Source organism: Botrytis byssoidea (assembly GCF_014898295.1).
Source record: "Botrytis byssoidea strain MUCL 94 chromosome Unknown BBYS_020, whole genome shotgun sequence".
NCBI classification, from domain to species: Eukaryota; Fungi; Ascomycota; class Leotiomycetes; order Helotiales; family Sclerotiniaceae; genus Botrytis; species Botrytis byssoidea.
Genome location: NW_024065861.1, coordinates 378,694 through 400,318, shown reverse-complemented (window position 1 = coordinate 400,318; position 21,625 = coordinate 378,694). Strand labels below are relative to the sequence as shown.

Sequence of the window (21,625 nt, the reverse complement as noted above, 5' to 3'; positions counted from 1 at the left end):
ATCATCGAGGTTTGAAAGTTTTCCGTTCTGCCCACCTTTGTTGAGCCGGTCTCAACACATTCAATTTCGTTCCAATACCCTACATTCGATCTCTAGGTTCGATCTCCATCGCACACACTTGTCGAACTATCATGTTTCTGTTGCAGACTACCTGCAGTAAATGAATTAATAGGGCTCAATCGTTATTTAGAATCTACAACTAGAGGCCGTAGATCTCGGAAGTCAAAGAGCTCTTGTGCACGTGATTGGGTCACCCGGTGAAATCTCTAGTGATTGATGTTTGATCGTATGATCTGAATCAATCTGATATCAGATTCAAAATAAAGCATTCAAAGTTTACCCACGCATGTAGGTAAATTATCTACAATTCAACCCGACTACCCCAGGCACTATGGCTGCAACGGCCTGTTCTCGATCTAGTCTTTCCTTATTGCGACTATCGTCCAAAGAATGTTTTCCTCGTCCTTCTCTGTTCTACTTTCCTTGTAGCCATTCGAGAAGGATCGCACGGGCGGTATCCATGGCCCTACGACCTCTCTCCACTGAAAACTCAGCAGTGGATGCCTCAGTTCTTACAGAAGCTGCAGTTCCTCTCGCTGTCGCCATTTCTCCATATGTAGCAGAAATGATAGCTTGATCCGCCAATATTCGTGCCCTCTCTGCAGCAGCTGATACTGCCAGAGATTCATTTAGAGAGTCTGTCAAACTGATATCAAGTCTTACTACCGCATGACTGGCAGCCGTTGCATATTTTTCGGCAATGGCACGTGCAGCAATGTCTTGCTTTCGAGCATTATCGCACTCGCGGACCTTTGCCTGGGCAGCTTCGACTCTTACTAACACATCTGCCACCTTGTCTGAAGTTGCCTCTGCCTGTTCTCGTAATTCCCGCGCCAATATCTGTGTCTGGCTTTCGTCTTCTTCATCTTCACCTTCATCATCTCCAGGGACATGGTCCGGTTTCTCAGCGTCCTCGACATTGGTTGCTGCCTCCACGATAGCATTAGTTTTGCTTGTTATTCGTCGCGCTGCCTCTGTAATCTCGGCGAATGAGGCCCAGGCTGTAGTCCCGCATACAAAGAAGTCTGTGATTCGAATTGCTGTGGCTTTTAAGGAGTCGCGTCTGGCGGTTTTTGCAGCCTCAAATAGCTCTTTATCGTACTCGGATACTTTTGAAGCAAATTCACTTGTAGAAGAGGCGGCAATAGTGATGCGAGAAATATCAGCTGCAACTGCATGAGTAATGGCGAGTAGCTGTTTGCGATATTCAACGTATACAAAGATCCATGCAGCTACTAACATGGCGACGAGACTAAGACTAAGAATTGGCAGGAGCATTAAGTAGAAAACATCCGGATGAAAAGATGTCAGGTAAGGAAATAGGAAGAGTGCAACACAGCACCACCAGTCGAGGAATTTGTACAATCGGGACAAACGGTCAGAGTATTCTAGGTAGCCGAAACGAAATGGACCATAGAACTTTGCAGTCGGTGCAAAGAATCCGATAATGGCTATGCCTGCAAGAAGAGAAACATGGAGCCATGGTCGCAAGGGAAGTGCGAGCCCGTAATGGATAGAAATATACGTAAGTAAAACGACCAATGAGCCAACTGCAAGAGTTAGATTCAGTAGGACTTTCGAGACAAGCTAACAAGTTCCATAAGTTTAGAAGACTTACTTTTGACGTAGGGTGCTAAACGTGTAGTCACTGCTTCGATGGCTGGTAGAGCTTTCTTGAACTCAGACACTTCCGGATCCTCGCCAGCCGAGTTGCTCTCGGGGAATCTCAGATAGCCTTTTGTGTAAGCAAAAACCAGAACGATAAGGAGTGCTGGGCTGTGGAATGGATCTAGATCTACCAAGTTGAGGCGAAGGGTATGGAGTAGATAAAAAATCGCTCCAAAGAAGACAATGTTTGTGCCAGATCCTTTCCGAGGAGACGCATCTGGGCTCTCGTTGGCTGGGCTGATATTAGGGAGCTTCAAGTAGCCACATAAATGAGCTACAAGCAGAATAACCACGAAAGTGGGGTTTTTGAATAGTTCGAGGTCAACCCCATCGGCGTTGGGTTTGGAAACATAATACAAAACTATGACGGCGATGACAAGCCCTACTCAAGTATAATGGTAAGCTATCACTTCGACAAAATCTGTCATTTTCGCAAAACTCACCAGTACTACTTGCTCCGAATAATCTAGACGCCGCTCGAGCAGAGAGGAAGATATTTTCCCAAAATGGACTAGGAGAAGTCATGATAAAGATACGATTCTCAATAGCGGTTGACACGGGAAACGCCGATATCTCGAGGTGATGAATAGATGAGTATCTAGTCGACAGTTGACTAATATGATGATTAAATTTCTATTCATATGTAGGCTTTTGACGCTCTTTTAAATCATATTCTTATCGACTTTGGATTCTGTATCGGCAATTAGCACTCCTCAGTGGACAGCTATCCAGCACTGCAGATGCATGTCAGATTTATAACTGCCTATTGATATATCTCTATACAACGGTAATCTTCTTAATATGCGGCTATATCTCTTATGGACTATAATTGACAGGTATAGGTCGCATTTCAGCTACACTCAGACCCCACCACCTTGGATGAATCCCACCTGCAGACGCATGTCAGACTTATGACTACCTATGGATTGACATCCATATTACCAAATGATCTACTTCTATACAATGGTCTTTTCTTATTTTAGACAGCTGCAGCTTTCCACATTCAATTAGGTATTTTTCTAAAGAAAAAAAATTCACCATCAACTTATCCTATGTTTGGCGATTGATATTTAGTGCTACATAGAAGTTAATTCTCGCTTTTTCCTTGAATGTGCTTTGAGGCCAGTATTCTCGAAGAAAGCTCGCTGGAGGTTGGTGTAATTGCTCAATCTGCTTTAACGTACGAACATCAAAGTCTTCATCCCTTTTCTCCCGAATCTCTGATGAGCTCAGTATTATGGCCAAAAATATTACACTCTTCACTTTCAAACAAGGCACTGGAGTAGCAGCAGCAACCCCACTGAATTATGACAACTTCAGAGGAGGAAGGAATCGCACAGAGGGCGCATTTCGTCTTATTGATGTCAAGGGTCTCACGTTGAGGACTCCGGTTCTGAATATCGTTGAATTTTCGGACATAAAATTTGGACAAAATGCAGCACGCGAACTCCGAAAACTTCCTAAGTCTAGCATCAAGTACACGGCGATCAGCCACGTCTGGAATCCCTCCCCCGAAGTTGAACATCAAATGAACGCTATGAATGACAAGGATTTATTTGGGGTAGAATTTGATCCTCCGCATGGCGGAACAGGATTAAGATTGGTGAATATCAGTTGGATTGGCTTAAACCAGATGGCGCACGCTGCTAAGATGAAAGGCTCTAATTACATATGGCTCGATCTCTGCTGTATCGACCAACCGGATAGGAAGGACAATGAGACGAAGTTTCAGATCTCTATGATGGCCGACATCTACCGACACGCGAACAATGTCATTGTTATGGTCGGCGGAGCTGGCTGCGTTCAGCACACCGATCAAGTTAGCCCGTGGATGGAAAGAGCTTGGACCCTTCAAGAAGCGATCCTTAACAGAAAGACCTTTGTTTGCGTGTTATGGCCTAATCTTAAGAGGAAAGTGACATATATGTCCAAAGGGTCACCCGTCGTGTGGACGTTCCAACAGGTAATAGCCGCAAAGCTGGCGCCAAAAATCTCATCTGGGGACGTTTGCTGCCTCATTTCTCTCAAAGACCTACTCGACATGGCTGATGTGGACTCTTCACTACTTAAGCCGTCAGGCTGTCCAGAAATTAGCGTTCTCGATGGAATGACGCTCAAGGCTGGTAATGCACCAAGGCTAGCGCTTCGGACAGCATTCCTGAACTCCCCTCTGGCGATCAAATACACAGGCGTGTGGAGAAGCATGTTCATGCGAACATCGACCAAGTCTATTGACGTTGTCTACAGCATCATGGGGATCTTTAACTTGGTGATCGACCCTTTCAAAAAGAACCACGATCCTTCTTTTATGTTCAATGATTTGGCCCGCAAGACGGGAGCAACGCCAAGTATTGGCGCATGGGGGTGGCTGACTATTGGCGGTGTTACTGGTGGTGATATTCCGTTCGATGGAACATCTGGAATAATCCCACGATTTCCTCACGATGAAGCGAAGGTCGCTGCCACGACCAATCAAGCCCCAGAGATGAATTTTGGGGGCAGGTGGGAATGGGTTGGACATCATGTTGATCACTCCCCATTCTACATCACTTCGCCAGGCTCTTACAGTACGAGCCACAATATCAACTTCATGACCCATTCTCAGCCACATATCATAAACGCAACCATGATTCCTGTGAACCATAAGCCCATAGTCAAAGGTTCGAGACTTGTCATGACTGGTGGTCGGAAAGGTGTGAGAAGAACAGTCTCTATGCTCAAGCTCATGAATTCTTGGGGGCGATGTGTTCATAGCGGCGACCTCGCTGGATCATGGAGCCAACCTGGAAGTATTCAGGCCGTCTTTGTAGGGAAGGTTGGCGATATGAGCACAGCGGTTGAAGTTGCTAAACCTCGTTATGGTTATGCAGGGTGGATGTACTTCCTCTTCTTCAAATACTCCAGGAGTGAAAAGAAATGGCAAATCGTTGCAAATGGTGCTTGGAATCCGCCGAAAGGATGGAAACTTCCTGTATCAAGTCGCTCAATCTTCAACGTCGGCCATCATGCACAAGAGCGATTGAAGAAATGGTCGGCAGATGACAATTTGTGGGTAGATCAGAGGTATCAGCTATTTAGGCATAGTTATGGAGTAGAACCCTTGCGTGGATGGTTAAGCGATCACCCCAAGGAAAGGAAAATAAAATGGTTTGGATCCAAGGTGACTGCATCCCATCATGTTATGAGTTTTGTGGTGCATTCTATCAGAGATAACTAACAAGCTTCCTCATATTAGGGCTCCATACCCCCTATGGCTTCTGACCTTGTGTGGCGAAACTTTGAGTTCAATTACGATTTGTTGAAAAATTTCGTCCCTCTTATGAACAAAGTAAATGAGAACGACGATGATTCAGATGAAGAGGATCATCAAGATGAGGCGTATATCGAAAAAGAAGAGAATGCGCCACTAGATGATCTACTTAAACAAGGACACATCCACCACTTGCGAGTCCTATCCTGCATCGTCGACGAGAACCGTACCCCGCGAACCAGCACAACACCGACGCCCTACAAGATCTTACAGCAAGGCTCTATGCCCATGACTTACAGTTACGGGGATTGGCCGAAAGCAGTACATATCAAGCTCATCAAATGCAATGTTGAGGGCCTCATGATACCTAATCCGTGGAGTAATAGTGAACCAGTGTTGAAATATCAGGTGCGGATTGTGTTTGGCTATCGCGTCATGTATGTCCAAATGAGGCATAAAGGGAAGAGCGATCCAAGGTTCTATAACATGTACTGTGTGCCGTACAGGGCCCCGGGTCAATCTGGTCCTGTCCGCAACAGAAATAGTCTTATATCCCCGCAAAATTCTAACTATGGGCCCGAGTCTTATCAACTACCGGTCGCCTACTAGCCTGATGGGCCGTTATATACATCTGCTTAGGTCTTTGAATGAGTTTCAATGCTCCCCTGCAAGACTCTGGGGCCAAATTTAGCATATCAGAACTCGATAAGCCAACGCGAGCTCTAGAATAAAATAATGTTGATTGGCAAAAACATGTTTCTACCTCGAATCAGAGATTGCAAAATATCTGACTGGTCAAGATCAATCAGATTCCTGCTTTAATTTGAATTTCAACGTACGCTTACTATGCTGTGTAACTCGAATCATCGGCTCATCAGCTGTCCAAAAAAAGCCATGCCGTTATATAAGCAGCCACTTCTCACTTATGTTTCATCGAGAAGAATGTCCTTGCTTTTTAGGTGAGTGTAACCTCGTATTACCAACAGTACTCAACTGCATATATCGATTATCATGAACCAATTGGCTAATTACCACATCTCCATGTCCGAACAGCAGTGAAACCTCGATACTTTTTGACACAGCTGTATACTGCCTCTATACCATTTATCTCATTGTAATCGTAATCACCGGTACCTGCATCTCTTTCGATCACGATTGATTTTCTCCTGCAATGTCGGATATTCCAGACGATATCAACACGCAATTTCTCGAGCAGTGGAAAAATCCCGGCGACGTCTTCTCTGTCCTCCTTATCGTCGGCGGTGACGTTATTCTCCTCGCTCTGGCCTGTCTCACCGGTAGGACATTCACACCTATCGCTTTCTCGTTCGGTTGGGTTGCATATGCCGTTTCGGCCGTTGTAGTCGCTGTTGGCGATAACAAGCTGTTAGTTCGCTGTCCGCCAGAGATCTCGCTAAAGGTAATTAATCTGAAGAATGGATACTGTCGCGAGAACAAATCGTGGCTGCTAGGGAGATTTATCAAAGATTACAATTTCTGGATGCCTGGGGATGTCAAGGAGCGACTTCTGCGTCCGCGTGTGCGTTCTGATGAGGAAAATAGTCATGCTAAAGCTATTCCTTCGGGTTCGCCAACGGCTCAGAAGCCCATTGAATCCGCTGTGACGTTGGGTCGATCCGATACCGCGCTGTGTATTGCTGTTTTTAAATGGATTGATGGTGCAGTTCCAGGTCTGCCATCTCGTGATTGGGCCTGGTGGAGCGGTCTCCTTGTTTCACTGTTACAATTAGGTATCGCGGCGATTCCGTGGGGCCTTCACTCCAACTGGGGAATTTTTCTTGCCACTGCCATCGGAACATTACTAGCCTACCTATCCGCCTCCCTACCCCAATGGCGCCAAGAAAAATGGTCCGCGGCAACCAGAGAGAAGGATGTAGCTGTGACGATAGGCAACGGAAATAAACACGTAATAGTCATTCTGGGTGCTCAGCATGGCTTAGACATGGAAGATCTAGCTACGGGAAAAGCCCCTGATTTACTATCCACGCGTATATATACTTCTCTCCTAGCTGTCTTCTGGTTGGTACTGTTAATCACATGCTGTGGCATCAAAACAGACTCATGGTATCTGCTCGCCGTCGGCGGATTGGGTATGGCGCAAAACCTGATAGTCGCAAGCGTACCGCGGACTCCCGCAGCACTTGGTCTACCCATCGAGCTCGTTAGCAGTGGAAATGAAGATCAGATTGTTCCGGAGATTTTCGCAGAGCCGAAAGTGATGTGGACGATAATGGAATTTGAGGAAAAGCATCGCGGGCGAGGCAACGCTCTTGTGAAAGAGTTCTTTCCTGGAAAGTTGCTTGATTGGGAGGAAAAGTGGTGGAATTCTGATAATACGGATGAGAGACGAGGGCTACTCGAAGGGGCGCGGCGCAAAGCATGGAGGAAAGCACATGAAGCGGCACGAATGGAGAGGGAGAAAGGGGATAAGTAGCTCCAGAAACAGTAGAATAGAAGCAAAGATATATTTGCATGAATTCTACTTGAAAGGTGGATTCTCGTGGCGAAAGCTTCATCTCGAGTTAAGCTCAATAAATATATCCCGCTCTTGTCCAGACAAAACAATACTTAGCTCCTTTTTGAGACCGGAAAACCTAGCAACAAAATTCTGGAAACGCACTCGATCTACTGCTCAATATAAACGCACCGGATTGCATACGTCCGGAATCTCCATATTCTTCCATAATTGCATTCCCGTCTGTTACGGCTCCCGTCGAGATTAGAAAATCAAATGCCGGGCACGGCTTTGTGCCATTCCCACAAAAGCCGAGATCCTATATATGAGGATAAGACCAGGAAATCATCACCAGGAAGCCAGCTTACACTTTAAGTTTTTTTTCCAAAAAGAACTATCCTAATTATTGCAGCATCAATTCTTTCGGGGAGATTCAGATATATTCATTCAACATTGACGGGATATACTGGGATGATGGTGCATGATACTATGCTACCTTGCTTAATCTGCAGAATAAGACTTACACTGTTATTTGGTATAATCAAATATTAAATGACAGAAATAAGTGAAAGTATTTACATACACCGGATAAACAGGACACTCACTGAAAGATAATCATTCTCACACTTAACAAACGTACAAAAGTAGAAGCCCAAGAACAAGCAGAAGTCGCCCTTACATTCTCTCTATTATCTTATCGTCCTTATTTAATTTATCTCTTACCTACACTGCCTACTATTCCAAAAACATCCCCTCCCCCGCCCTACTCCTCACCCTTACCTCATTCATATGTAAACTTCAGACACACAAAATCTCAACAACCACCTATAAACAAATCCATCAAATCCTCGAAACCGAAAAACATTTTTCCCTCTCACTCATCTATTTACTCCATATCATACATACCTAGTAATTCAACATCTATTCACCCACTGACATAATCCTCAGAGTAAAAAACACACCAACCCATCAATTTTCGCTAAAGCAAAGCCCCGCCCCCTCTCTAACCCCACTTCTCATATCCACCACCCCTCACCCCCACCAAACAGAGAAAGACTTTTCATTTCATTTTCCCATCCAATTGCACATCTGGATGTTTTAATATATATCCAGTAATTACTGACGTAATTGTTAACCAATCAACAACCAGCGTTTGTGGTTTAGTGGTAAAATCCATCGTTGCCATCCATCTCTTCTCTCATCAGAAGAGTGCGATAACAACCTCGATGGGCCCCGGGTTCGATTCCCGGCGAACGCATTATTTTCGCCATGTTGTGTGCGAACTGATATTTTTTGCTTTTGTATGGAGTGAACGATGGATGAACGGCTGGCTAGCGGTGTTTCGACGTACAGTATGTGTGATCATAGTCTTCTTTTTCTTTTCCATTCATAGCTTCTATCTAACTGCCTCCCCATTTACACCGATAAATTTTGTAGAATTATATGAGATATGGACACTGAAATCTCTCTACATTCCTCTAAGTGCTTAACCAAAATTCGGACTTCCAAGAATACGCATTCTTTACAATTGATATGGACCTGGGATTAGTGAATTGCTCAAAGCACATATTATTGCCAGCATCCCCTATTGACCCGGTGGAACTGTCGAGTGCATGTAATAAGATGATAGCTCTTCAAAGACGGTAAGATATGATATTACAAACACGTGCATTCAAGAGCGATGGGACGGGTTGGACTATCTTGTGTTGTTCCGTGCTATTCTTCCAAAAATGAAGCTTATAGTGAATTATTAATCTACTCCTCGGGTTCTGTCAATCTTTCAAGGAGTAATAACGAATTTCCCGACTCCACCCTTTCCGGCAAAAATCTCTTGACAGCCTTTTCTAACACCGACAATATCCTCAAGCTTGACTTCGGAGCCTACAATTGGTCTTAGCTTCCCTTCTTTGATGAACTCCCCTAGCCTTTCCAAATCCTCCCGACTTGGTTCCATCATCAGATAGCTATAGTTTCTTCCGTTCCAGCTGGCCCACGTTCTTAAACTCCAATCCAAGACATTCATAATTTTGACCATCCACCAACTTAAGTTCACCTTGACACCTCCTTCAGATACCCCATCAGTATGGCGACTCATACGCTCGATAGTTTCGGTACCACCGGGTATCATAGAAATAGAGACTATCACGCCCCCCTTCTTAACAAGAGAACCAAGAGAAAGTGAGCATGATGTTGTGTCGAAAAGAAAATCTACGCTCTCTTTCCCTATTGTCTTTACGACATCCTCCTTCGTGTAATCTACTACTTCAATCTCTTTCCCTAACGATTCCTCTGCTCTACCAATCTTTCCAGTACTTAAAGTGGTAATGACTCTCCCAGCTCCAAAGACATTCTTGGCGAGTTGAACAGCGATACTGCCCGTTCCGCTCATACCAGCAAGAATAAGTACAGTCTTACCTTTTAGTCCGCCGGGTAACTGACTGTCTGCTCGGAGTACAGATTGATAGGCTGTCAAGGCTGCGAGTGGCACAGCGGCAGCTTGGGAATGGGATAGGGAGGATGGCTTTTGAGCTACAGCTGTAGAAGTCGAGAGGCAGTATTGTGCTTAAATAGGAAGTCAATTATATTAACTATACACTGGAGTACTTATCAAGGCTAGGAAGAAGGGGGTCCAGCGACCGGAAAACGAAGAAAAGAGACAGCACATACCAATGGTTCCACGGTGACGTTCAGGTACGCGAGAGTAGACTTCGTCACCGGGCTTGACGTGGGTGACGGAAGAACCAGTGGAGACGACAGTACCTGATACGTCGTAGCCCATCAAGTATGGGAACCTGGAAAATGTCAGAAAAAAGTAGAGATAAAGCGGAGAAAGTGAGACTCGATGCAAGATCGCCTGGAGCTGCAACAGAATTACATTCGTTCTTCTGAAGTTCATGACAATGCAGATTCTCGGAGATCTTGAAGGGTGTGAATCATTCGCAAGGCTGGATGAAATAATCATCTCGTGCGCATAAGAATATCTCAGACATAGCATGGACTATGGTTACTCGATATAGTCTCATTCTCACATTCCCGATCATAAAATTGACTTCCCTCGCACACCTATGTCACGGTAAAGAAAATACGTACTTAACATCGAACATCATTTTTGCATACCCGCCAGCCATCTTGACATCAATAGGATTGACACTAGCCGCTTCCACTTTGATCAAGATATCATTTTCATGCGTGATTTTCGGAGTTGGGATGGTTCCTATGTCGTATGTATCTGGTTTTCCAAACTTGGAGAGAGCGAGTGCACGCATTGTTGCCGGAACCTTGGTGGCGAATTTGGATTCCATCTTTGTTTAGGAATGGAGAAAGTATAGACGTAGAGTAGAGTAGGCTCAGGATAGAAAATATGAATCTCCAAAGAGGATACTGACCACAATATATACTGATATTGAAAACAGAGGGAATTAAAAGGGGACTTTTTTTCTAGGTGGAGACTACCTAGGTATTGAAGGAGAAAAGTCCGTCCGACTCGAAGACTTTTTGATATGAAGAATGACCTCGGGAGCTTTGATTGGGCGGGGCATGTGACGAACGACGGGAAAAGATCGAGAATTAGAAATCAATATCATATATAGTAGAATCACGCTGGTGATTCTTATAATATTTTATATTGTCAAGAATCCATGGATTAATGAAAAACCGAGGGAAGTTGAGTCGTAATGAGACGGAACGGGACAATTACTCTCCGAATAGTCAAAAATCACCGATTTGAGGTAACTTTCTTCCGTTATCAATATATCACAAAAGGGCGAAATACTCTGATTAGATATCACAAGATTCCAGTGAGTGTGCAAACGAGTGATGGAGGAAAATGTGTACCGGTAGGTGATAATTTTGAGTGCATACCTAGATAGGTATCAACAGCATATCGATAACATCTCAAAGTCACGTGTGACTTGACGCAACCACAATTTTGAAATTTGATGTCCTCAACCTCAAGTCTCTCTCATTCTCTGAGACTTTTGGTCTCGATAATTAACAACACTTTTTATTCTATTCGTCGTCGAATTCTCGAATCATTCTTTGACACTCTCAAACAGAAAAGGATCGAGATAAAAACTCACCCGGTAGCCACGTGCACTTCAATTGCCTAAGCAGGAGATACCCGCTACTCGTGCTAGTTATCCAACCTCTACAACTCGCAAATTCAATCCTTCTGCGCGCCCCCCTGACAATAATCTCGAGTAAAATCATGGCCCTTACTCTAAAACCAGTAGATGTTCCATCTTTCTGCTCAACTCAACTCCACCTCTTGGACCAAGAACTTCAATCCGAGCTGTCCGAAACTTCGACCCTCATAACCGGAACCTCACCTACTTCCCTTCAGCGGGCTGGTCTTGTTATTACGAATCTCATTTTGATATCTCAAAGAACGGGATTGGGTGGAAAAACCGTCGTTGAGCTGGGTCCCGATCCGGCAACTTCCAGTTCTGGCTCTGGAGCCAAAGGTAAAGCTGGTAGCGGGGGTTCGGGAGAAGGTGAATTACAAGAACATGGGATACGAGTTGGCGATATTGTGGCAGTTAGTGAACAGCCCAGCGGTAGTGCAAAGAAGAGAGAAGTCAAAGAGTTAGAGGAGAAGGGAAGTAGAGGTGTGGTGACCAAAGTAGGGAGGAGTGCGGTGTGGGTTGCGCTGGATGAAAATGGGAAGGGCGAGGAGAATGTTGGGGGTATGAAAAGATGTTGGGTGGTCAAGCTCGCAAATGATGTTACGTACAAGAGGTTTGTTTATTCTATTTTGATTTGGTCCGTTGGATTGATAGCCGATTGAGTGAGGGGAGAATAGCGTGGGTTGCTAATTGATAACTTAGAATGAATGGTACCATGGGAAAATTGGGGAAGATGCAAGAAGCGGAATATTCAAATTTCGTAAGGGTTTTATTTGGATTGTCATCACCTTCGCCAATTCCAGAAAACCTGGGGGATACAGGAATTGAGTGGCTGGATCCAAGTTTAAATGATAGTCAAAAGCATGCCATTAAGTTTGCACTTGCGTCGAGAGAGATGGCTTTGATTCATGGGCCACCTGGAGTGAGTATCCTACTGTTCTTTTCTGACATTCAACGAGTCATTTCTAAGTATCCATGAAGCTCTTTCATCAGGGCGAGTACTATCAAATATGTCCACATTAGTTGATGATAGAACTGCAGTTGCAGTTTTCTGAATCACGAAAACACAACCAGTTTCAACAGAATTGTTGACAAAATGTGAAGAAAAATAGATGGAGGAAGCATGTCGCTCGATGAACTTGCTAACAATTGATAGACTGGTAAAACCCATACCTTGATTGAGCTTATTCTGCAGATGCTCAAACAGAATCTCAGAGTCTTGGTGTGTGGGCCATCCAATATATCCGTGGATAATATCGTTGAGCGACTTGCACCACATAAGGTACCTATTGTACGCCTGGGTCATCCAGCGAGACTTTTGCCATCAGTCGTCAATCATTCTCTTGATGTCCTTACACAGACTTCAGAAGCGGCTGCGATTGTGCAAGATGTACGAAAAGAAATGGATACCAAACAAGCTTCTATTAAAAAGACCAAGAGTGGTAGAGAACGAAAAGCCATATATGGCGATCTCAAGGAACTTCGCAAAGAGTTTCGAGAACGGGAAAGAAAATGCGTCAATACTTTAGTGGGCGGTTCAAAAGTCGTACTTGCAACCTTGCATGGTGCTGGAGGATTTCAACTGAGAGATGAGAAGTTTGATGTTGTGATCATTGATGAAGCAAGGTAAGAATGTAATATTTTCTTTGGGTTCCCGTCACCCTATCTTAATCATCGACGTCGTATTTTTCTCTTTTTTTCTTCTCAGCGTCTCTCGGCTTTCTCAGCAATTCCCACTTCATAGATAATTACTAACTCCCTACGCTATAGTCAAGCTTTGGAAGCTCAATGTTGGGTACCTTTGTTATCAGCTAGTAAAGTTGTTCTTGCCGGAGATCATCTCCAGTTGCCCCCAACAATCAAATCACTAAATTCCAAGACTAAACCGAAATCACAAGACACAGAGACAGAGGGTATCATTAAGGGGATGAATTTGGAGACCACTCTGTTTGACAGATTACTGAAATTACATGGCACTGGAATTAAAGTCATGCTTACTACACAATACCGCATGCATGAGAAGATCATGAGATTTCCCTCGGACGAGTTATATGAATCAAAACTTGTCGCAGCTGAAGCAGTTAAGGCAAGACTTCTCACAGAACTACCGTATGATGTCGAGGAAACAGAGGATACTATTGAGCCCCTGATCTTCTTCGATACTCAGGGTGGCGACTTTCCGGAAAAGAGCGAAGAGGAGAGTGTTGATAAGAAAGCCGGCAAGGGAATGTTAGGTGAAAGTAAAAGTAACGAAATGGAAGCTATTCTCGTGAGACGGCATGTCCAAAATCTTGTCGATGCTGGGTTGAAGCCAGAGGATATTGCAGTTGTGACGCCATACAACGCTCAGGTGAGAATGATAGCAGTTTCTTGTGCTTCATGATCTTTCCTCTGAAGTAATACTAACCCAAAAAGCTCGCATTAATGTCTCGATCGATGAAGGAGGCCTTTCCCGGCATCGAACTGGGCAGTGTTGATGGGTTTCAAGGAAGGGAAAAAGAAGCAATCATTGTTTCCCTCGTTCGAAGTAACAGCGAACGCGAAGTGGGATTTTTAGGAGAGAGGCGCAGACTGAATGGTACGTCCTCCCTTTTGCATGAATTTCTTCATCTGTTCTCTACTTCTAGAACCTTTGAACCCTTCTTTGCATGAATTTCGTTAAGCACCCCCCCCCCCCCCGCATCCCAGCATGATCACTGTTCAAGCAGATCTCCCGCAAACAAAATCAAACGGTTCTTGGGCTATGGGCTATAGCATGTTTGATAATCGACCTCACACAACGAATGCTAAGCATTTGTACTTCCAAATATCTATGCACAAATAAAAATGAGGAAATCATGATCATGCAACTGATATAATCTGCAAAATTTAGTCGCTATGACCCGACCGCGACGCTCACTGACAATCATTGGTGATTCGGAAACTGTCTCGAGGTAAGTTCAGACCTCCTTTTCACCTTCTTATACTCTGTATATATTTATTTACTCAATCCAATCTGGTTGAGACCCTATGCTGACAATGGATGTATGATCGATGCAGAGGTAGTAAATTTCTCAAACGATGGATGGCCTTTCTGGAAGAAAATGCCGACTTACGATACCCATCCATAGCGGAGTTGAACTCGTAATGGCAATCAATAAATTAGAATTTCGGTCGAAAAATCCGAAAACCGTTACACCTTCAATGGCACTCTAGTTCCCGTACCAAAGTTTTAGATCCATGAAAGAAATTATGCAGTTACGCATGGAGCTTGGAGGATTGCCTCGGAAGCTTGTCGCTCTTCGCAGTTCTTCTTGGTCTTTGCTGATGACCCACAAATTGTCCATAAACACCATCGCTGTCGTGCCACGCGATTCTGATCTTTCCCTTTCAAGAAGAGGGTGTGCATCAGACGAATGACGAACTCTATATCAAGGACCCCCTGTAGTTTCATGTAGAGTATGACAGTGGCACGGTTCCCAAGGTGTGCTTCGTACAGAGAACATTTCAAGAAAACCCACCTTCTATCTCTCCCAAAAAGACTTGATCACCCGTTTTTTCCCTTCTCTCTCTTACCGAAGAGTCAAAGACCCCAAATTTGATTATGGCGGCGTCAGCTGTCACATCTGTATATTGCATGGAAAGTATGAAGACGACACGACCTATCGCATCTTCACGGACGCCGAAAATTGTGGGGATGTCTATGGGTGGTAGGTGGTGAAGTTTTAGTGTCGAATCTTTTGATATGAGATGACATGATATGATATAATATACCTACCACATCTAGAGCGCAGACGCAAAGTTTAAAGAAGAAGGATTTATTCATGCCGCGTGCAAGAGGAAAAGCTAATCGCGAATTGGAGATTGAGTTCCCGTTTTTGCATTTCGGGCTTGCACACTTGCGGTATAGACTAGATTTCGATGGATGTCATTGTCATGTAGGCTAAGTGCCCTCTAGAACTTCTGGCCGCGGATAACTCATAACTATTGATCTAGAGACTAGGAGAGTTTTTTTTATGGGTGACACTGACACTATTGATCTGGTTTGATAGTGTGTACGGAGTAGTACCGTACCTAAGTAGAGGTAGAGAGAGATTTAATCCATTTTTCATGCCGCTGTGGCCGCGGATCATTCAGGGTTTGTATTGAGGATGTGAATATCCATCCTTGGATGAAGATGGATGTAGGTAGGCTCGAGATGGATGTAGATAGGTAGGTTTTGTATGTAAGTGCGTTCGGGTAAATATACCTGGTATAGTAAGTATCTCGTGGGTATCCATCCATTCATCACAATCATAATCATAATCATAATCACTTCAATCATTGTGAGTGACCTTGGGTAGTACTGTACTGTACTATACTGTTTCGGTACGCTGTATATCATAATATGTTAAGTTGAGATGTGTGCAGGAGCGAGAATGGAGGATGGTTATTATATTATGGTATGTGTATGGTGTGGTATGATATAATGTAGTTATAGTATTTATGTTACTTGAATATTGTATATTCACTGTATGGAATGATTACACTCACTCATTTTTATAATATGTAAAATGTATAATATTAAATATACAATATCATCTCCGGCCCGGCTGCTGCAGAACTTAGAATTGTAAGGGTCGGTTGAAAATACGAGTCCGAATATATCCCCTGAACATGCGACACTGTTCCGTTACATACATACCTACCCTACCTGTACTACTAGGCGCGTATTACGCCATGGAAGGGTGACTGTGTGAAGGATGTTAGAAGTAGAAGCGTGCTGGTAGGTATGTAGATAGGTAGGTAGGTAGGTAGGATGTGATTTGTGAAGGGAAGGGAAGTGAAGGGGCTTAAAATTGCATTTGCATTTGCATTTGCATTTGCATATTGCATATTGCATATTGCATGTCTAGGTAGATAGATGGTCGTTTGGTACTATTCCTAGAGTACGCAAGATGGAGGGATGTAAGGTGGAGGATGGGTGAGCTGCAGTGCAGTGCATGTTTAACCGTTATCTGAGATAGTGTGGTATTTTATGTGTGTATGTGTATGTACTGTGTAGTGTATCTTAGGAGAGAGGGGGTTGTATGTATGTATGTATGTATGTATGTATGTATAGAGTTTGGAGGGTGGTGAAGATCTAGATTTGTGATTTTGGATGGGGGAATAGGAGGGGGTTTGTTGAGTGTGAGTGTGAGTGTGAGTGTGAGTGTGAGTGTGAGTAACCTCGATATTTTATATTTTCTATTTTATACTGGTATAGAGTACTTATTAGTAATTCCTTGCTATGGAATAGAGATTTACAGGATTTACGGGATTGGCATAGACACGACTTGCATACCTAGATACGATAGTGATAATACTAAATATACTAAATACCTCGCTTTGGATGAAGGGGTTGGTTGGAGACTTGGAGTGTAGATGTGTATGAATAATAATAATATCTAGGTGAGTACTCCGCAGTACTTACACTTCCACTTCCACTTCCACTTCCACTCACAGAACCCATCTACCACATCCATAACATCCATAACATCTACCACATCTACCACATCTACCACTTCCACCACTTCCACTACATCCATACCTACTCGTACTAGCCGTGATACTACCCATAAACACTCAACCTCCAACACACCCTGCATGAATAGACTACCGCGCGAGCTCCACCACGCATCCGCATCCATCATCTCTCACCCATCATCCATCAATCAAAATTCTTCTCTCCGCTTCCTCGTTCCAAGAGAGAAAGGCTCCAAAAGCAAGCATGGTGGATGGGCGGCACCACGCACGAATGAGGACTTATATCCTTTGTATCCTTAGATTCCTTTAACTCTTTTCGGACGATGTTGGGAGTTCGTCAACCGAAAGAAAAAGGAAATTTTCGCATTGGTTTGTTTATGTCCTACCTAGGTAACGCTATGCCGGAGAAGATTATGGTGTTTCGGGGGGACGGTTGGATGGTTGTGTGATTGATTTGATTCATTGAGATTATTATTATTATTATTATTATTATTATTACTACTAGCTGGTTTCTTATTCTTCAAGCTCTTTTTAGCTCTTTTTCTGCTTCTTTTGTAAATTACATGTCTCCCTTTTGCGGATTTCCACTTTTGACATGTACTTGTCTAACTGTGTTCGTCTCAAGTACTGCAAATGTTGAATTCCAGTTGATGGATGAGTGTATGAATGGGTATGTATATATGGATGTAGGATGAATGTATGTATATGTATGTATGGATGGATATATGGATATATGTATGATATGATATAATTGATATGATTGATTGATTGATCGATTGATTGATTCATTAACCAAACCAAACCCCTCAAGCAGTCGAGCTTCCAGCCTTCGTGGGGTAAAATTCTTGTGCATTGCAGACAACAACTCATACCTTCCCAAGTCCCTAGCTTTACGCACATTATTCTTACTATCTCGTGCAGTCAGTTCTCGAGTAGGTTGGTACAAGATCTTCTTCCTTGTTCTTGACCATAAATTTTACAAGAGATGCGAAGAAATGTGAAGAAATGCGAGAAAATGCTATAAAAAAATGCTATAAAAAAATGCTGGCAGATGCTGGCTCACTTCCTGCGAGATACTGGATGAGATTCGTATCATTACCAATCTTTTCAATCCACCTCCCTCCAATGCTTCAATGCTTCAATGCTTCATTGCTCCATACAGCCGCCTCAACAGGGATGAAATCGATCATTCCATTCAACCTTACCTTTGTGGGTTTGGCTTGAATCTTTTAGTTCTATTCTTGAATCGATCTCCCCGTCCTTTCAATTTTCCTTCTTGTCATTTATCTTGTTTCATGGTCACTCCTTGTCAGTAGCTTACTTCTGTCGCAGAATATATGATACGTGTGATGCGCCCTGGATCGATAAAGTTCCCTGGGTAAAGGGACCCATTGACCCATTTCATTGAATAGTACGGAGTTGCTTAAGAGAGAGAGCGAGAGAGGGCAGAGATAATATATATATATGCACATATATATACTCGACTGCCGTACACTCAACCCTGAGAATCGATGATGGAATTTTAACATCTCTTTCGACTGGGGAATCTGAGACTTTTCAATCTTCTCGTCGTTCGGAACTTGCGAATATGCCTAGAGGTCGTTCCACATCTATCAAACAATCCACTGTCACAATAGATTTATCCTTAATCCTCGACCCACTTATGAATACAGGCAGACTGAAGGACCCGTTCTAATATCCGGCTCTCAGTAAGATGAGTAAATTTACAAAGGCCGGGACCTGGAAGACGGAAACTTCAGGTCGAACAAATACCGGTTCGACCATTCGTGGGAAGATATCTGCTCCGATTCCAATCCAGGACGACGACGAATTTCCCATTCGCTCTCCAGGAACTGGTATAGCAACGCCTCTTGGATCTCTCAATTCTGATGGAATCGATAAAGTTATGAGGGGCTCCGCCATTTCTGGCCGCGATAGTGCTCTGGCACATGGAGATATTGGGACCGGTAGTTATGTCGAACCACCCAGGCGAATAGGAACCACCCCTTTACCCTCCGATCGGCCATCATACAATGCCCCCTCACGTAGGACAGAGGATTACAGCGTTCCAAGGAGCTCATCGCCTGTTGGCAGACCATCAGACTCAATACTCTCGAAGCCGGCGCGAAAGAAGTCGACTTTCAAAGGAGTGTTTGGCAAAATCTTTGGCAAGAAAAAGAAGGATGCTTCAAATAAGAAACAGAGCGTTGACGCTCTGCAGAGTGAACAGCATCACCGCAGCGTGAGTAGAGGCATGTTGCGTTACGTTACTATTGTCTAATAATTTGTAGGACCCATCTGCGCTCAGCCGAAGTCCACTGAATACCGCGACCTCCCCCAAACGATCTACTTCCATGCCGATCAACGAGTTTAATCGCGCCCTCCGATCGCATTCTCCTTTCGTAGATGGTAGCTTAAAGGAACAGATCAATACAGAGCGGGACCCAAACCGTATATCCACACAAACACAAAGTACAACGACAAGAACAAGGGTTACAACGGGAAGACTATACACTCCAGATAAAACACCAGGATATATGAATTGGACGGGGCTCTCACCACGACCTGCAAGTGCTCAAGCTAAAAGCAGCAAAGCTCCCTCTGACGAGGCGCTTCCTGGTTCGATTGGAATGGCAGTTACCATTAGCAGTCACCCAAACAGGCGGTCAAGGTCTCTCGGTCAATTGCGTGAAGCTGCAAGAATTGCGGGAGGAATCGATAGACGTCGGAGCGATGAAATTCGTTATTGGAGAGCAAGCTACGATCCGGGGCCATTATCTCCATTATCATCAGACAAAGCGGAGGTGGAGGAGCCTAGGTCAATAAATGATCCGGAAAGTCCACGATTAATAGATTCTCAGGAGCAGCCACAGCCTTTCAATTTCGGTCATCTGAGTGGATTAAGTGGCATGAAGATCACCCAAGCTGCCGACCTGGCAACAAGAGTTGATCGTATTGAGTCTAGATTGGTCGAAATGGAGAAGACGGTATTTCAGATTCATCGGCGACTCAACGAAAATGGTGACAACGTTGCACTTCAAGATCCCCCCAAAGGAGGCAAAAGAGACCGCAGCTCTTCTGCTCGTCGTCCCCCAACTGATAATTCAGAAACGACTTTGCCAGGCTTACCACGGCATCGACATTGGCACGAATTTGGAGCTCAAAGCCGACTCTCAAACAACAATCCTCACCGGCCGACATCCTCATCCCATAATTCTTACCACCCTGATTTTGATGATACAATACAAGCTCCATTTGCCGCAACGACAGATGAACGTGTGCACTTAAGCAGCTCCCACACCACTGGTCGACCTCTTTCAACCTCGACTACTATCCGAGGTCTTCAATCTAGCTCTCCTACTATTCAAAAAGATGCTCATTTAACAATAGAGCACTACAACAATTTAACAAATATGTTTTTGGCGGAACAATCAGCTCGCGAACAACTTGAAAGCATTGTTCTCACCTTACAACGACAGATGGCCTCTTATCCTTCGATAGCATCCACTTCATACCCCACTCCTGACTCTGCCACTGGAGGTGGCCCTATTCTTGACACTACATCATCGTCCAAAGGCACATCTGAAGGCTTTGGCGTGGAAAGTGATGATGACGTATACGCAGCAGGTTCCGAAGCTTTTCAAACTCCTAAAGAAGAATTAGGAGGTCAGAACTTTGGAGATGAAGTTTTTGGGACTGGAAAGGGTTACGCAAGCGGCAGTTCAAGACTGACTGTCGACACTGGAAATGGTGATGCAAGGACGTTGAGTTTAAGCCAGATCACGATGGGGAAGGGTGTTCAACCTAGTTTGAACTTTTAAAGTCCAATCATCCAAGAAAAGGAGGGCTGCAGACATAACTGGATGATTTTTTATATATCTCAGTTGCCTCATTGCGTATGGATTTCCACCATTTGTTTGCCCTGTTTGATTTTGACTTTTGGGATGATACCATGAACATCTATTATTTTTCTATTTTTTCTTCATATTCCATTCTCCCGCATTTGCATTTCTGTATTATATTATTCGTACCCTGATTTTGAGCATGTCTCGCCTTTGCCTTCTATCTGCATGTCATGAATCTCGTGTTCATTTCAGCATGGAAAGTTTGATATTTCTTTTTGTCAGATCTCGTTTGTTGGTTTTCTTCCAAGTGTATTTATAGAGGGGTTTGGATGGCGTTTGGGTTGGATGACTGAATGGAATTAAAGTTTTCCACTACTGTGGACAGAGGAAGGAGGGGAATGGGTGTCCCGATTAATTCGAGGTCGGCTTCCCCTTTTGTGTTCGTATCATTGTATTATTTAGTGGTAGAGTTAGGAGATGTGAATAGGAGAAAAAAGGGATTAGAAAAGTGGGTGGAAATGATGTTTGAGCATTTATCTTTACACAGCGAGCAACTAGTTTGTCAGGGATTTCAAATTCAAGAATTAGGACTTATATATACCCAAATACCAGATACATGTATGGATTATCTCATCTAGAAGTATTTATTTTACTATACAATTTGTCATGTTGGATTGGTGACATTGAGCATGTGGTAATTTGAGCCAGGAGTTGCAAA

The 21,625-nt window shown here is 43.9% G+C and overlaps 6 protein-coding genes across 6 annotated transcripts; 4 read left to right on the top strand and 2 right to left on the bottom strand.

The window, feature by feature from the left end:
- Positions 1 to 474: 474 nt before the first annotated feature.
- Positions 475 to 2,253, bottom strand: EAE97_009070 (uncharacterized protein; the record flags this gene model as incomplete). The annotated part of the gene is made up of 3 exons (XM_038879585.1): positions 475 to 1,610; positions 1,679 to 2,110; positions 2,172 to 2,253. The coding sequence occupies 3 exons, from the start codon at positions 2,251 to 2,253 to the stop codon at positions 475 to 477; spliced, it is 1,650 nt and encodes a 549-aa protein (XP_038729598.1).
- Positions 2,254 to 2,965: 712 nt separating this feature from the next.
- Positions 2,966 to 5,587, top strand: EAE97_009069 (uncharacterized protein; the record flags this gene model as incomplete). Its single annotated transcript, XM_038879584.1, has 2 exons — positions 2,966 to 4,888; positions 4,964 to 5,587. The coding sequence occupies 2 exons, from the start codon at positions 2,966 to 2,968 to the stop codon at positions 5,585 to 5,587; spliced, it is 2,547 nt and encodes an 848-aa protein (XP_038729597.1).
- Positions 5,588 to 6,149: 562 nt separating this feature from the next.
- EAE97_009068 (uncharacterized protein) lies at positions 6,150 to 7,433 on the top strand (the record flags this gene model as incomplete). Its single annotated transcript, XM_038879583.1, has 1 exon — positions 6,150 to 7,433. One exon carries the CDS (start codon positions 6,150 to 6,152, stop codon positions 7,431 to 7,433), a length of 1,284 nt encoding a protein of 427 aa, XP_038729596.1.
- Positions 7,434 to 9,234: 1,801 nt separating this feature from the next.
- Positions 9,235 to 10,756, bottom strand: EAE97_009067 (uncharacterized protein; the record flags this gene model as incomplete). Its single annotated transcript, XM_038879582.1, has 3 exons — positions 9,235 to 10,016; positions 10,122 to 10,246; positions 10,545 to 10,756. The coding sequence occupies 3 exons, from the start codon at positions 10,754 to 10,756 to the stop codon at positions 9,235 to 9,237; spliced, it is 1,119 nt and encodes a 372-aa protein (XP_038729595.1).
- A 682-nt stretch (positions 10,757 to 11,438) lies between these two features.
- Positions 11,439 to 14,909, top strand: EAE97_009066 (uncharacterized protein). The gene is made up of 7 exons (XM_038879581.1): positions 11,439 to 12,191; positions 12,281 to 12,500; positions 12,735 to 13,204; positions 13,349 to 13,928; positions 13,994 to 14,156; positions 14,451 to 14,511; positions 14,618 to 14,909. Exons 1-7 carry the CDS (start codon positions 11,662 to 11,664, stop codon positions 14,703 to 14,705), a joined length of 2,112 nt encoding a protein of 703 aa, XP_038729594.1. The 5' UTR covers positions 11,439 to 11,661; the 3' UTR covers positions 14,706 to 14,909.
- Positions 14,910 to 18,776: 3,867 nt separating this feature from the next.
- Positions 18,777 to 20,883, top strand: EAE97_009065 (uncharacterized protein; the record flags this gene model as incomplete). Its single annotated transcript, XM_038879580.1, has 2 exons — positions 18,777 to 19,304; positions 19,354 to 20,883. 2 exons carry the CDS (start codon positions 18,777 to 18,779, stop codon positions 20,881 to 20,883), a joined length of 2,058 nt encoding a protein of 685 aa, XP_038729593.1.
- Positions 20,884 to 21,625: the final 742 nt, after the last annotated feature.

Coding starts and splice junctions, on each gene's coding strand:
- EAE97_009066 (XM_038879581.1), top strand. CDS start 11,662: ATGGCCCTTACTCTAAAACCAGTAGATGTTCCATCTTTCTGCTCAACT. Junction 12,501..12,734: donor TGATTCATGGGCCACCTGGA/GTGAGTATCCTA, acceptor AACAATTGATAG/ACTGGTAAAACCCATACCTT. Junction 14,512..14,617: donor GATTCGGAAACTGTCTCGAG/GTAAGTTCAGAC, acceptor TGATCGATGCAG/AGGTAGTAAATTTCTCAAAC.